Raw genomic sequence first — 17,030 nt, forward strand, 5'->3', positions numbered from 1 at the left:
TCACATCATCAGAGAGCTAAAGGAAAATCAAGGCAAGAATTGAATTATAACAAGCAAAAAGAAAGAAACAGGTTGAAAGTACTGTTCTTACTAGAAGAAATAATTTTTTTTAATGACATGGAAAGAACAGAAAAAACTGTTAAATCCATATTTGACATGCATCACAGCAGCAATAAAAGATCACTGTATGTGGTTTTCCTTCGCATAATCTCACACACAAGGAAATGGGCATTCTACTTTTAAGGAGACTCTGTTTGTTACTGAACAGTTCTGCACAAAAAAGGATTCAGGCAGAATGCCCAAAATTCAAATGAGATTTTATGAGAAGACATTTAAAGGACTAGTTATATAAAGTTTAGTAAAATACCATCTTCTATATCCACAAATCCATCTGAGATGCATGGCTCCGCAGCACTACATGAATAAGAGTGTCAATCTAGGATTAAATGAATATTTAATCTAACCTATATATTCAATTATTTCTTTCTTCTTCTACTTTGAGTAGTTCTAAACAAGCCAGTTATTGTTTGTTTGTTTTTGTTACTTGTTTGTTTTTCATAGTTTCTGTTTGTGCTTAACAACTTCCTTTGAGTTGCTTCTTCAGGGTGGGTGTTTTCTTCTACCACAGACATGAATGTGTGTGTGCAATGACTTTCTTCAACTAATGTTTGTTCCTCTTAATCATTTACTTGATTTCACCTACATGCTGATTGGTAACATCTTTCCCTGCTTCTGGCATTTGCTCTTTTGCTGCATGGAAGTTTACCATAAACCCTGGCATACAAGTTAGCTCACTTTTTGAAAATGAACTGAATTACATCAATGGGACAGTTTCTCCTACTTCACTGCTAGAACTTATTTTTAATGAATTCTGTAGAAATAAATTAAAGTTATGATTTTATTTATTTTTTTCTCTCCTGCAAGCTGAGTACTGGCAGCTTTTGCAGTGTTGTTAACTATGATGATGGCAGAAGCTCCATAGCAACAACATGTTTGCATTCCTACAGGAATCATATTGTTCCTCTACTGTCTACCAGAAAAAAGCTTTTTAATATGTATAATCAGTTATTTATGTACCGAAGGATTTATTCTCATTAAGAGAAAGTTTTAACTAAAAAGCTGTGTTTGTTTCAGATTTCACTGTTCCAGCTTTATTGGAGCTTAGAACAGTATTTCTTTGATGCCAAGTAATTGGAAGTTTTGACCTCCTTCACCTTCATTTCACTAACACACAAACATGCATAAGAACTGCTTGGTTGGTTTAAACAGGTATTCCCTGAAACAACTCTTCATCTCTTCTGCAGAATCTCTGATTCTTTTCTTTATATGTACCCATTTCAAAAAGGCCTTTACCCATTTAATACCATCCAAGAAAACCTTCTCATGAAGCACACACAACCAAACCAAAAGAGATCAGAAAAAGCAGCCAAATGGCCAGACACAATTATATGAAACATAACAATTAATACATTGAATATATATATTTAAGGCTGAAAAGAGAACATGTATATACTGTTATACCCCTGATAATACCACTTACAACCAGTGGATTAAGAACTTCTAAAATGAAACTTAGTGTTTCATTTGTCATCACCTGTAGTATGGTCCAGTACAAAGGTCTGGTTTTACATGTCAAATCAAATGGTAGAAGCACAAGTACATCATACTCAATTCCCTTCATTTGTGTCTTTATTTTCACATTGATCTCTTGCATAGCCAAGTGACATTAATGATTCAGAAAATTCTAATAGTTTCTAGATACTTGTAAGAAGACAGATTATCCCCTCTCCATCTAGTAAAGAGTATGCCTGCTCAGGACAGGTATTCGTACTCTCGCCAGGACGAATGTTCCTGACCAGATAATAATCTCTGGGATCCACAAAGATTATCTCCATTTCTGTGCTAGCAGAATAAGATGCCTTCCAATCATCTCTAAACTGTTACCTACAACTCCGAAGTTCAGTAGTACTTTACATTTGAGCCCACAAGCCCAGAAGAGAACATTGAAATTCAAGAGCTACCAGTGTTCTAACAAATACAGTAGAAGGAATGCAATTCAGAATCCAAATCAGTGCAGCTCATTAACTGCATCTGTAATCATTGTGTATAGGTCATGGTGTTATACCATATTTGAGTGTACAATGAATACATGAATAATCCACTTGTTCTCTGGGAAAAGTGGGGATATGAGATGTCACAGACACAAAGAGCAAAATAAACACAATTTTGCATATGCCCGGAAATAGAGGCAAACACTACCTATTTATTACATACACATTTCAGCTTCTTGATGATAGGGTTGGGAATGTCAACTCTGAGCTGACTAAAACAGAATAAGCAGCAAATTTGCCTCCTTCATGAAGATATCCATGCAAGCAGAAGGCTAGTAGATCTGACGTTCATAACACAGTTAAGGAAAAAACAATAGCAAGAAGGGAAAGGATCCACTTACACACAGTCCCAAAGAAAACGTGTGTGTGTGTGTTGGAGGTGTGGGGGAGCAGGCTGGCTGAATTTCAGCTGAAAATGAGACTTGGTTCCAGCTGCAGACCACAGTCCCTCAGCTCAAAACCTCAGTACTACTCAAAGCATCAGGTAGAAAGATGCCAGTAGAACCCTGCTAACTGAATTCCTCTCTTATCCCAGTCACTATAACTGCTAGCCCTGTCTGCCCACTTTACACACTAGCACAGCTGGTAGAGGACTAACTTGATGACAACCACAGGAAGTTATTCCCATGGTCCTTCTGCATCCCCTTCCCATTCATTTCACATACCTTTTGTGCCTGTTTTTTTTTATTTTAGCACCACAGGCATTTCAGTAAGTTGGTTGAGTTCTTGCCACCTGTACTGTAGGACTGCAACTTCCTCACCAGTCTAATATTTCATACGTAGGTGTTCAAGCTATGTAGTGTTCGACTAATAATTCATGCTTCTGCACAGGCTCTTCACATAATATTCACCACTCTAACTTTGTACATAAGAATCCCCCCCAAGTCCCTCCTGAAGTTATTTGCAGTTGCAATGTAGGTAGGTCTCAGCCCTGTATCAATAATAGTACTTGATTCTACTGTGTGCAAAAAGGCCACTCAACATATATAGTTGTGTTTTGAACCCAAGTCCTCAGTTAACAGGTGGACAGTGGACACAACTTAATTATTGACAGGCAACTTATAAATGAGGAAACAAAGCCAGGACAAACCAGATTGTTAAGAATTGCCTTGATTTTTAGATGGCAGAAATAGTAGGGCTTTGTATCAATTTTCATATCTTCATTCAACAATGGAGAAGGCAGAAAACTAAACACAAATGAAGGGCACGGAGATAAATTAAAACAATTTAGGGCAACAGTTTGAGAACATAAAAAAAATAAGCCTTTTAAAGAAAATATCCACAAGCATAAGAAGAAGAAACCAGGGGTAGAGAAAAAAGAAACTACATAAGCTCAGTAGCAAAGAACAAAATATCATACCTGCAATTCATAAATCCATAAATCTATAACCTATTCTAATAACAGGCAGAGATTTCAATATTTCCCAAAACATTTATTAAAACAACATTTGTCTAGCAATGACACCAAATACTTGTACTCAGTTATGCTTGGAACACCAATATCAATAAGCAAGATTCAAAATTTAGCCTTTGATTATGCCTTTTTGTCTTGTCAGCTACAACAGTCTCCAGTAAATTGATACAGCCTGAACAAATACAATATAATGAGCTGTTGTGAAGGCTCAACAGAAGGGGTTCAGCTGTTCTGAACCCCAACAGAAGTGCTGAGTTGACAGATTCATGACCCTTATGCCAGAGAGGGGGGACTTGGCTGGGAAAGCTGCTTCTATTGGAATAACCAAATCGTCAACTAGCTGCCACCCCGTGGAATGAAAGCACATCTACAACGAAAAAACTTGTACCATGCTCTGTGAGAAGGAAGGAAAACAACAGGTCCTGTGAACCAGGAGAAAGTAAGTGAAAGCAAAAGAGCAAGATATCGAAAATATAATAGATGATTTTCTTTCTTTCTTTCTTTTTTTTTTTAACAAGAGAGAATTTCTTAAAAAAGAAAAAAACTTGAAAGCGTCCAGATGACAGAGCAAGCACAACACAAGATTGTGATGCCTTAGAGTTTCTACATTTAAGTCATTGTACTGCAACATGGAAGCAAACTTTTTACAACTTTACAAAAAATTAATGATGGAATTCAAACAACAACTCCTCCCCCCAAAACCAAGAACCCAGTCATTAAACACCACGATGCTTTAAAGCACAGGTTAAAAGACAACAGTGTCAGGAACAGGTTTTTCCAACACGTGTCATTTCCACACTGCCCGCTGGCCATCACATGGAGTGAGCAGTACCAGAGGCAGAAGACTGGACTAGCAGAACCAATTCAGTCTGGCCTGGCATCTCCCCCACCCTTTTCTGGAGTAATGGCCTTAGATCACCATAGTGACTCTGCTGATTAGCTACAGTATTCCTGGGGCAAATACAGAAGTAACAACAGCTGACTTTTACAAAATTTGGCTTTTAAATTAAACTTGGATTCTATTTATTTCAAGCTCTTCACGGTTAGCAAGTGGTAACTACAATGCTGTAATTTCCATTCAGTTTCCAGATTCCCCAACAATACCTAGGAAAAAGAGAAAGCTTGAAAAACTCTGAATTGGCTTTAACTAAACTCATATCCAGCACATTTTCCTATAAAAGTTACACTGAATGTTGCTAGTATAGAGTATTTACATTATCTCTATGCTGGCATAGAAAGCCACTCGCTACATACAAGATTTAATCATGAAAGCCCATTCCCACTTCCTTCAATAATATATTAATATTTATTGTAAACAGTATTTAAATTGTTACAGCTTCCTCTAATGCTATACAGGCTCTTGGGGTCTGCACTGCTTCAAGGCAATTCATAATACATAGCTGAAACTTAGCACTGGCCTGAAGGCACGACATCATTTAACTCTGATCCTATGATGGAAAAATGGAACAGAAACATACCAAATCTATGTTACCTATGTTACATGTTTGACAACAAAAAGTCTTTAACCATGTTCTAACCTTTTCCTCTTTCCTACAGTAACGTCCTGGTGTCTTTGACCTTTCTTCAGCAGATGAAACCTCTTTCTTAATATCACAAGGAATTGCAGACGGTCTTGCTATGCACCTAGGATTTCTATATATTTTGAGATGGAATATCAAACATCCTATATACCTCCTGCTGCTTCCTGTACAACCCACTGGTGTATCAGCCATTGGGAGCAGTTTTGTGGCATCTACAAACTTGCTGAGGGTACACTCTGCCCCATCATCCAGATCATTAATGAGGAAATTATTAGAACTGGACCCAGTATTGTCCCCAGCATACTCCACTTGTTACTGGCCTCCAACTAGATTTTGTACTGATTGCCACCTTCTGGGCTTGGTCATTCAGCCAGTTTTCAATCCACCTTGCCATCTGCTGATCCAGCTCATTGTACATCAGCTTTTCTATGAGGATCTTAAGGGAGACACTGCCAAAATCCCTTGTATTCATATGATCCTATATGGTTAACAAACAAAAAAAATCAATATTTTCCCTAAAATAATTGCACCATCAGTTAGCTTGTTGTCTTAAAGGAAAAAAATCTATCAGTTCTTCAGAGTACTACCTCTCTCTGTTGCCATGGTCACAAGTTACCCTAGTAACCATTAGATTCATCTGTATTTTTAGATTAAAGTTAGTTCTATTTTCACAGAACATAGATCCAACTGATAGAAACTACGCATTCTTACCAGGAAGTTCTACAGGAAATACTACAGATTTCAAAGTACAATTTAAGGCAACACTACTGAAATACATGCACACACAAAAATTGTTTAATTGCAAAAGCAGCAAAATTAGCCACAAACACTACCATTTACAGGGCTGCTTCATGCAGCTAGAAAATTGTTTGGATGGACATTGAAACGATGTGAAGGCAGTTATTCTCTAATGATATTGGCTCCATAAGCCACACTAGAAAATATTTAAATTGAAAAACCCAGTATGCTTAAATGGCCTTTTTGAATAGGGGCTAACTGCAGTAATACTTCGTATTTCTCCACTAGAGTCCCATTTGTTGGTGTGTGTTTGTTTTTGAAGTTTTCCCTCCTCTCTCTTTCTAAGTAGGATGTTCACTCTCAGAGGAAATATAAACATTCAACCAGTCACAATTCAGCTATTATCAGGCAAGTCTCTGCTCTCTCACTTTCAGTGATTTTTATGTTGTATTATACCCTCTGGTGGACAAAAAGCAATTCACAACTGTGAATTAAGTGCCTTTAGATCAGCACTATGCTAACTGGAACCTCATCATGAAAATGTTGAATCAGAAACAAGCATTATTATGTAGTCTTTAGTTTGTGCACTTCAAGGAAGGTCTTTCAGCCACTTTTGCCTGGCTAGATCTGACTCAGCTTCTCCATTTTCTCTCATTCAACCAACATTAGCTCATACATAGCTCGGCATGCTTGAATTTAGACGTGAATTCAAAATAGAAGTTTAATTTACCTCTGTGACATTCACTACATTTCAGAAATAATATAAACAGAGGAATCACAAGTGAGGAGTCCATCAGCTCAGTGCTTTCCCCAAAAGACAGCAGCATGAATACAAAGTTAGATTTGAGGATCTGTATGCTTTAGTTCTAATTTTAGAAAGTCATCAAAAAATTTCAACTTGCTTTCTTTTTGGTAAGTCACTAAGCATCACTTAAGATAAAAACTTAGTTTCCTTAAATATAAAACTTTTACATAACCTGTAAAATCTGGAACTATGTGAAGCAATTGTAGTATAGGCTATCAAAGACAGACAATACATACATCGCTGACAAATTTTCCATTTATTAACTGAATCCTGCTATTTTTTTTGTTGTTTTACTGACTGTAAACTGACTAGTTTAATTCCCTGTTGAAAATCCTTGCAGATTTTTGTCATCATTCTTCAAGGTAACCTGCTGCAGTTCTCTTAGTTTTATCTTCACACAATCACTTTTCTGACTTCGTAATCTTCCAATAGAATCCTCTATTCCTATGCTTTCCTACTGGATGTAGTGATCAGCATTAACTCAAGATTCCCGGTAAGGCTTAGCGGCATAGCATCGTAGCTGCTGACCTGCACTGTGAACAGAAGTTTGCCTTACAGCACTCTGCAGCGTTGCCTACACCCTGCTCCTGAAAGCTCTAAGAATCACTTGGAATCAACTAGTAAGTGCAAGAAATTAAAACTATTCTCTCAGCTAAGTCCTCTCTGATCTCCTTTTGGCTAGACTCCTCTGGTGTTCCATAAAATTTGATCCGTTTTTGACATTTTTGCTCTGCTTGCACTGGGAATTTTTGCAAATTTAGAGTTAAAAGCACTTGCATTCTAATGAAAACTGATCTACAATATTCACACACTTAGAAATCAAGTGCATGTACAGGCAAGACACTATGCAAAAAGGTGATATTCGGTAAAATAGTAACTTCAGCTGGCAAGATATTGTTAAATAACTAAACAACATCTATTTGAAAGAGGTGGTTGTACTAGCTTTCATTCACACGTGAAAGCCAGTAATTTGATAGGGAGTAATCATTCTGTTCTTACAGTCCTGACAGCTTTCTCTCTAGGAAGTTTTAACGTAGAATTAAGATGTGCATCCTCCAGTCTAACTTACCTCTTCTGAAGTGTGTCACCTAGGTAGCAAAAATTCTTTAGTGCTCATTTATGCATTTCTGATACCCAGTAACAGGAATACAGATACTACAAACCAGTTACACTTGTCAATTCTTCTACATGGTGAAGCAAAAATCCTCATTACATTGTGCAAGTTACAAGCAAATAAGATAAAACAACTACACAAGCAAAAGTTCTTTTTACTCTCTATTTCGGTCCATTTTTCAATGCATTTTAAATACACACACACAATTTGTGTGCCAAAGGGGAATTTCCAACAAAGCTCCAAGAGAAACACTCACCTCCCACCCCTGACAGTATAGGCATGCTTTAGATCCATCTCCTGTGTGGCAGTACAATATTTTGTCCAAACTCTGGATAGTAAGCAGAAAGCTCATCTTCCCCTACTGTTCCCAAAGCAATAAAAATATGTAGAAAGACTGTTGTTGTTTTTTGTTTGGTTGGCTGAATATGTGGAGGGGAATAAAGTATTTCTTTAGAGATACTGAAATTGCCCATCTTGTTTGAACCCATATAGTGTAGATACCTATACATGGCTTATTTGCATGGAAGCATCAGGCTAATCTTCTTGGACAAGAAACAAGGTAAATCAGCAGGTTGAATTTTGCTGCAGGTTGACTACTTCATGCTGGTACTAACTTATGTGAACCCAAGCAATTATTCCTACAATACTGCAATGAATCATACTCTGACAGTACTGCCTATGGTTATATGCTTGTCATTCAGCTCAGCTCTCTTCCCTGGCCTCCTGCAAAGACAATGACTAAATTTCCCATCTTTGATGAGTCAGTATAGCAATGCATTTTGACTGTTGCTGCAGATATTTTTGATACAGTCTCAGACAGTTGCATATTATAGAAGACTCAGGCTCGGTCATTAGGAGTACATTCATTTTTGCAGCCATCCACTAATGTTACCTCTAATGTTATTTGGTTAAATGCAGAATGCTCTTGTCCAAAGGGTGTGCAGTGCAGTAAGCCTATTTAAAGTGAGAATGTGCGGCAAGAGAAGGCAAATGCATCACACTATGCTACTGCTAATAGTTGCTCTTAAAAATAAAGCTTTTTTTTTTTTATGTCTCCATAGTAGGCAAAATGGAGGTAGTCCTCTGCTTAATAAAAGAAAACATGAGAAATATAGTGAGATAATGAAAGGATAGGGGCTGAGAAACAGAGCAAGGAGGTAATGGTTTACTTGCAAGGGGCTTATAGAAAAATTTTTTAGGAGAAGCAGCACCTAAAACCTAAATTTACCTGCAACATTGCAGAAAAAAAGTGTTTGCCACTGTTTCTCTTCATTTCATGTTATTTTGATTCCTTGTACTAGCAGTTCTGGCATTGAGCTTTGGGATTCTACAGATAGCTGGCATATGAGTGTAACAAAGTCCAGCATTTAGTTCATCCAAAAATGCAGGCTTTGTGCGTGCATTCAATTTCACAGATTTATCTGTCCTCTGGAGCTCCCTGCTGGTGCTTCCTCAGCATAACACATCTACTAGAAAATGCTGTGAGATGCTTAATTCATCAGATCCTCCACACAGATCAGCCGACCACTGAGGAAAAATTCAAACTTCATTGTTCTGAAGCGATGAAAGGTTCAAGAATAAGTGCATGTAGGTCAAGCCCAGTTTAGAAAGGTAAGACAGAGACAGAAGTTCCGTAAGAGAACAACCAAGCTCTAATCTGTAGGGTGCAGAGTTCAAGTATAGCTTGAGGCTCAGAAAAAGTCAGGATTATTTCCTGGACAACTTTGTACTGTACATAGCCCATTTTCCACCCTACCCTGTCTCACAGGACAGGTTCTTAGCTCCTGTGGAAATTTACTGTCTTCATTTACCATTCAAAGCAATTGTTCTCAAAAGTTACTATGCACGCCTCTTTAGATTTCTTCTCTTCTGAAGCCTAGAGGCTTCAAAACAAAACCTAGAAATAACATAAAACTGAGTTATGTTTACAGCATCTTCTAATAGTGCCAAATTCAAGATGAAAGGTAACCAGAAATCCTTTCTCCTCAGTTAACACTGAAGCACAGCTCCATACAGTACAGTGTATGTATTTATACATATACCAGGTCTTAAACATTACATTCAATAGGCTCCAGACCACATATAACACGAACCCCTGGGCAACCAGCTCTACATAGCCCTGCTCGAGTAGAACAAAGGGAGCAGATGAGCTCCAGAGATCCTCTTCCAACCTCAAACATTCTATGAAATCACATAGCTTCAGAATATTTTTCCACACATCTGACTTTACAGGGCAACTCAGAGAGCAGCACAAGATGATTCAGCCTCGTAGCAAGTTACAAATTCGTAATGGGTCAAGCAAGAAAGCCTATAATACTGAACAGTTACAAAGAGCAATGTGATTCATCATCTCCCCAGGAAGCTGCAGAGTCATGTTGCAATACAATGTCCCCATCAGAAAGAAGGGCATTTTTTTTTCCCCTTTTTCCAGATTTGTGTCTTAGGCAATAACCCATAGTTTCCAGCATTGCATGCAAGTTTGGAAGACAGATAGGAAAACAGCTCAATTCAACAGCTGTTCTCAAGCATACCTTGCTACTTCACAGTTAACAAACAAGTCTCCTTGATACAATGCTCTGTGCAGCCAGAGAACCAGCAGTGTGTTCTATAATCATCCCACTTTCCTCCTAAGGCACATATCTCCTGCTGATTAAGATGGCAAAGAAGAAATAAAACTCAAAAGTATCGATTTCTGGAAATTCAGGGTTCTGTAGAAATCTTTCTGTGTTTCTATTTGTGCCTGGGCATATTAGGAAAGGGGTATAAATGCTTACTGAACACAGTGGGTTCTACTGCTAGATATGGACTTAACCATTTGCTTCACTGCACAATCAAGCTCATAGAAAATACTAGATGGAAACTACATTCCAGCATTTCCTGCTGAAAACACAGAACAGCTGATAGAAGCATTTTACCAAAACAGCACATTCAGCATTCTCATTAACAAGAGAATTTCTATGCAAGACCATGCCATCCAAAGCAGAACATCTAGGAACTCACTGAAAGATCACATGGGTGGTGGCAGATTTGCAGAGGCTTTGATCAAGCAGAGCAAAATGTAACGGTCACATTTGTACTAGAAGAAAATAATGTCCATACTAAGACATTTTCTTGCTCTAGGTAAGTTCTGCTGCCTGACATCATCAGCTTCATATCACCCTCAATGGAGTCCATGACTACTCCAGTCTCTCTTATAACAAAAGCCATTTAATTTCCCCTGTACAAGAAGTCAGGGCAAGACTGATCCATTCTTACCCACAGGCTAATGACATCAAGCATCAATGCTGAGTAAAAGATACTTAGTACAGGGTCTAGTTCAGGAGAACAAAGGCAAATCCAAATCCCAAAATTGAGTCTTCAGAAATTCGTCTTATGCTTCAAAGCAGGAGGAGTTCCTGCAAATGAACTGATTCTAGAAAGCATTCCGGAAAGTCACTGTATGAAAACTGAGTAATCCAAGACTATCACAGTACATGCACAAGGAAAGGGCAGGAAGATCAGTATAAGGACAGACTAACCCATCCTTGGCCTCCAAATCAAGTCCCTCACAATGATTTAGATAACGAATTTGCTACAGAGATTTTTAGTTTAAAAAGCATACAAACAAAAAAAAAAGTCCAGAAATGTGGTCACAGAAGTACTTAGTGTATAAAGAATAATGGTTTTGTCTTGTTCAATACAGTAAACCTAGTAAACAGTTTCTCACAACTAAATCTTTCACATATTCAGCAAAGATTTTTGTTCCTCGTGGAGAGAGGAATTTCCATTGGAAACAGAAATAATTCTTGCTTTGGTACATGTCTTTGCATGTACTAGCGAGGCATGTATACAATGATTGCTAATAAAACTTTTTTTTTTTTTTAAACACATATCTCAAAGTCAGATCAAAGGTTTTCTTCTGGATCCTGGGTAAGGATTTGTGGATACTTCAGGACAAGTATTTCTGATGTGGTTGATCAAGATTTAAAAATTTAAAAGCTACAAATGAAAGTAAAAACAACTTAATTTGTTTCCCCCCAAAAATGAAATAATTCATAAGTTTGCCACCAAGACAATGGGAAACAACAAAAAATTCAGTCCCAGTCTTAAATATTATAAACTTTTGAAGGACGACTCTTTAGGACAGAAATATTTGTGAAATCTTACTTGCAGTAGGGCTTCTATACATTGTCAACAAAATATTTTTTCAGCTTTGTGAAAAACCCACTGCAATTTCAGAAATGTGACAGCAAGAGACATGAGAAAACATGAGTGTCTGCATCTAGAGTTGTAGTTTCAGTGAAGATTAAGACCATCAATTACTCATTCAGACAGTCATGTCCATAAGGGTACTCCCACACTATAAGTTTCAACAACAGGAACTCTACTTGTTTCCCATGGGTATGTGTACAGGGGATCTCCCCTTACCAATACTCAATGGATTAGAATCTGTGGCATGCATGCAAATTTCCTCTGCAGTTTCACTCCCACAATACATATTCCACATACAATGTGCTTCTGTCCCAAATGTTGCATATTGCTCAGGTCTCAGGGCATTGATAAACAAGGCTAATGGTCACACAGAGAAAATTTGTGCAAGGGCTGGAGTAGGATAAAGCAAGAGGATTGATAAAGTACAATAGTGTTCACTGGTCCCTGCAATTTATAATCCATAAATGGAATCCTAGAACTAGTGAAGTTCATACATCAGCTATTTGTCAGTTCTCGTGCCCTGAGGAATGGATCTCCTAAAGCTAAGAGACAAGGGCTTCTGAAATTCTCAAGTATGCTTGCAGAATAATGAGCCAGATTTTCCCCAGAAATCTTCTAGAATGGAAGAATTTGTCTGTATTAAAAAGCACCATGATGACATGGAGTTAAACAATTAAATGGCAAAGTAACGCTCTCCCTGCCTTTACCCACTACATGGGACTCCTCTCACTGTCATGCTCTTACAGGAATCAAAGTAAACAACAGAACCTGAAATAAAAAGCAGCTTCAGATGCAACCAAAATCTTATGGATGACCAACTTTCCTTCTCAATAGTTACCTCCTCTGGATATCTGTATCTACCCTTTCACATGTGCATATAACAGCACATTTTCTTCATAACTCAGCTTTTCAATTTCCTCACTTAACCTTCCAGAAAAAAATAAAACCCAATCTCTTCATTTTCCATTACTAGGAACTAGAATCCGGCACACTCCTCCCATGAGCCAGTCCTTTACGTTCAAAAGCACTGAACAGTCACCTTCTGAAAGGGGAAGGACATAACAGCTATGGTCCATTTTTAAAGAGGGTGAATTGTTGTGGGCACTTCTAACGACACACAGCTGCAGAAGGATACCCAGAGCAAGATAAGATATTCTAGGGAACCACCCACCTCTGTGGAACTCCAGTGTCTAATTATTTTTCCAGCTTCTGTTCAACAGGTGTCTCTAACCCTAGCCTGTTCTCCCAGTAAAGATTCTTCCCAACTAGGATTATACAGAGGGAACTCCAAAGCAACAGGTTATGTACAGACATATTAGTGTTCCCTCCAAGAGAGGGATGAAAAGGAGAAAATTCCTGAGGATCTGTATCCTCTGTTCCATGTTCTGAATCCCAGCCTCCCCCTTGCCTTGGAATGAGCTCTACTAAGCAGCATCTGTTATGTACATCAATCTCAGCTCCCTTCCTTTGGAAGGGTTTCCACTCGAAAGTGACAGGCAAATCCTAGGACAGAGATAGGTGCTGGGGAGGGGAGGTCTCCTTAGGATGACTCGCCAGAAGCAAGAGAGCCTGCAGCTTTCTTCCTAGGGCGGGCTTTCACACTTTTTACTGGAAGCTGAGGAGAAAGAAATAGAGGCATTTTATATTAGTTTACTGTAGCAACGTCAAATTGAAAGAGAAAAGGATGCAAAGTGAAAATAGGACAAAACAACCACAACATGATGACCCTATTTATGTCACTTGTTGTTTCAAAGATGCTATTTAAATATTCCATTTGTTTTTAGTTAACAAACAAATCACACTGAACATATCCTTCAAACAGCAACCTGTAGTGGGTTTACGTGGCAAGGTTTTGGTAGTGGGGGGGGGGGCATAGGGGTGGCTTCTGTGAGAAGAATCCAGAAGCTGCCCCATGTTAGATAAGGGCCCCGCCGCTGGCCAGAGCCAAGCCAATAAGCGATGTTGTTTGTGCCTCTTTGACAGCATATTTAAGAAAGGGGAAAAAAAAAAACGCTGTTCAACAGCAGCTGGGAGAGAGAGGAATGAGAAACAGTCTTACAGACACCAAGGTCAGTGAAGAAAGAGGGCTCTGGGCTCCAGGCACCAGAGCAGAAGTTCCCCTGCAGCCTGGGGAAAGGACCATGGTGGAGCAGGCTGTCCCCCTGCAGCCCATGGTGTACCACGGTGGAGCAGATTTCCATGCTGCAGCCCGTGGAGGAAACCACGGTGGAGCAGGTGGATCTGCCCTGAAGGAGGCTGTGGCCTGTGGAGGACCCCTGCCAGAGCCGTTTCTAGGCTGGACCTGTAGCCCATGGAGAGGAGCCCACACAGGAGCAGGTGACCTGGCAGGAGCTGCACCCATGGGAGCAGGGGAAGAGAGTGAACGTGAAGGAGTGGCGGAGACAAAGTGCTATAGACTGACCACAACCCTCCTTCCCCCGTTCCCCTGTGCTGCTCAGGGAGAGGAGGTGGAAGAGGGTGAATGGAGGGAAGGTGTTTTTGGTTTCTTTCCTGTGTTTCTCACTTCTCAAGCTTGCTAGTAATAGGCAATAAATTTTACCATCTCCCTACTCTGAGTCTCTCAACCCTTAAGCCCTTTGCATCATATTTTCTCCCCCTTTCCCTTTGAGGAGGGGGAGTGAGAGAGCGGCTGTGGTGGAGCTCAGCTGCCCACCTGAGCTAAACTACCACACAAGCGTGAGAGGAAGACATTTAAGACCAGGAAATGTGATAGCAAAATTGAAGTCAGCTACCTTGATAAAAGATTGGACATAGCAACATTTCTAAGTGGCAATGTCACTGCTGTAAGTTTTCTGCTTCTTGATGGTCATTCCAAATCCTGTTCTCTGAAAGTTGTAAAAACATCTTAAACTAGTTCTTTGAATCAAAGAACATGCCATGCATGAAAAACAATATGCCTGCAAACAGCTTTATCAGAATTTCTGTATTCACAATAATCAGCATAGAGTCTTTACTGCCTTTTCAGAATTTTTGAGTCACTTAAAAAATTCCTCACTAGGAAGCTTGGAATAAAATTTTATTCCTTTTGCCTCCCTGCCCCTGTCTACTATGCTAGAAAAGGAAGAAGAAGGGTCAACACAGAAGTAACTTTAGGGGATTTAAAAAAGATCTAGGCTGATTTTGAATGCATCTTTAGACATACATGTTACAAAGAGTACCTATTCACATACAAAAGTGTCCTGGACGCTGTAAAATCAGATTAACAGTATGAATTAACATGATGCTCTGAGCAAGCACTCTCCTCCAAATTATTTAATGTTTAGCCTGAAAAGCTCTACAACGTGATTTGTTAATACACCAATATTTTAAATAAAAATTACAAGTAAACAAAATCAGGAGTCCAAGTTGAACCAAGAAAAGAGGATCCCAACTTCTCAAAATGGAGAAGCATTTTATCATTTATAAATCAATCCAGATGAAATATTGAAGTAAGAGTCAAAAACTAGAAGGCACTGTCTCAAAAAGCATATTCTACAAAACACACCAACAGCTGAAAAAAAAGATCATTAATCTACAATGGCTCTTGGACACTGGCATTTATTTTCATGTATGGTTTGTTTTAATATTGAGAATACAGACACCTCATGACCATCTGAATTGCTGTAAATATCTTGGATCAGCACATGGTCACGTGGTGGGGATAAACTCAACAATGACTAGTTATCTCTGGAGCCCCCAGCACAAGAATGATGTTGATCTATTAGAGTGGGTCCAGAGGAGGGCCACAAAGCTGATCAGATGTCTGGAGCACCTCTCCTACCAAGAAAGGCTGAGAGAGCTGGGACTGTTCAGCCTACAGAAGAGAAGGCTCCAGGGTGACCTCATTGCAACCTTTCAGTACTTCAAGGGGACTTATAAAACAGATGGAGAGTGACTCTTTGCTCAATCAGATAATGACAGGACAAGGGGGGATGGTTTTAAACTAAAAGAGAGAAGATTTAGATTAGAGGGTAGGAGGAAATTCTTAACTCAGAGGGCAGTGAGGCACTGCAACAGGTTGCCTAGAGAAGCTGTGGATGCCCTATCCCTGGAGGTGTTCAAGACCAGGTTGGATGAGGCCCTGGGCAACCTGATCTAGCGGGTGGCATCCCTGCCTATGGCAGGGGGGTTGGAACTGGGCAATCTTCGAGGTCCCTTCCAATCCAAGCCATTCTAAGATTCTATGATCTAAACCTCAAGATGATGAAAACCTACAGGGTGAAGAAAGGAGAACGTGCAGATAAATTTCTTCAAACCTAACATGCAGAAGACTAGAAAGGCTTAAGAGGGTACAGAACAGCTGAATTTTAGATGAGAGGAAAGTGCTGTTACAGAGATAAAGGTCACATAAATATTATATACTCAGGCTGTAACAGACAAGAGGGAGAATCATAGAATCATTAAGGTTGGACCTCCAAGATCATCTGGCCCAACCACCCAAAGGGTTGGAGAGTAGAGTCAACAGAAGACATTAAAAATACCTAATGCCCCCAGCCTTCAACACAAACCTAAATGAAAGCAAAGCTAGGACATGGCTTATGACAGAGGCTTACAGACAAAAACGCAAAAGCAAAAGACCAGTATAGCGTATAGACAGCAAGTCCTTTGATGTGGGACTCTAGCAGTAAACAGTCCAACAACGTTTATATAAACAGCTTTTAAACACACAGACTACGAAGCCAGAGCCTTCTAACACAATTCATAAATCAGTACCTGTGCTGGAAATAATGTACACGCCAGCTTACCTCAGCTTTTGTCATCTTCTTAGGAGCTTTGAGGCTCTGGGTACGTTTTGGCAGTTTGTCTCCTGCATCTTCATCTGATGGGTCTGTTCTGGTTTCTGTCAGGGTTCCATTAGACCTCTGTGCCACACTGCTCTCCTCTCCTGAGGAGTAACAGGAAGCTAAGGAATAAGAAAGTTTTTTCAAATACTTTTGAAAAGACATCTAGATCTAAAATGTCCCATCCTTAAGGACCACATAGAAGGGAGACATCAACAGTATTTACGGATAATCCAAGAAATCCATATGTTAGTAAGTGGGAAAGGACTAGGGAAAACAATACAACTTCTCCCAGATAATTTGCAATCTTGTAGTCCTTCTGAGACCCCTGCATG

The 17,030-nt window shown here is 39.3% G+C and overlaps 1 protein-coding gene across 8 annotated transcripts in view; it reads right to left on the minus strand.

The window, feature by feature from the left end:
- The window catches only part of REEP2 (receptor accessory protein 2), a 38,153-nt gene that overhangs the window by 11,335 nt on the left and 9,788 nt on the right, over window positions 1-17,030 (minus strand). For 6 of the 8 annotated variants that reach the window (XM_048057287.2, XM_048057285.2, XM_067005425.1 and 3 more), the window contains 2 exons: window positions 16,660-16,817; window positions 1,459-13,529 (listed from right to left, as the gene is read on the minus strand). In XM_048057287.2, coding sequence (XP_047913244.1) covers window positions 13,455-13,529; window positions 16,660-16,817 — 233 coding nt within the window. In that variant the 3' untranslated portion in view covers window positions 1,459-13,454. The other 2 variants (XM_048057286.2, XM_067005424.1) reach the window with 2 other exon arrangements.

Source organism: Anser cygnoides, chromosome 14 (assembly GCF_040182565.1).
Source record: "Anser cygnoides isolate HZ-2024a breed goose chromosome 14, Taihu_goose_T2T_genome, whole genome shotgun sequence".
Taxonomy (NCBI): Eukaryota; Metazoa; Chordata; class Aves; order Anseriformes; family Anatidae; genus Anser; species Anser cygnoides.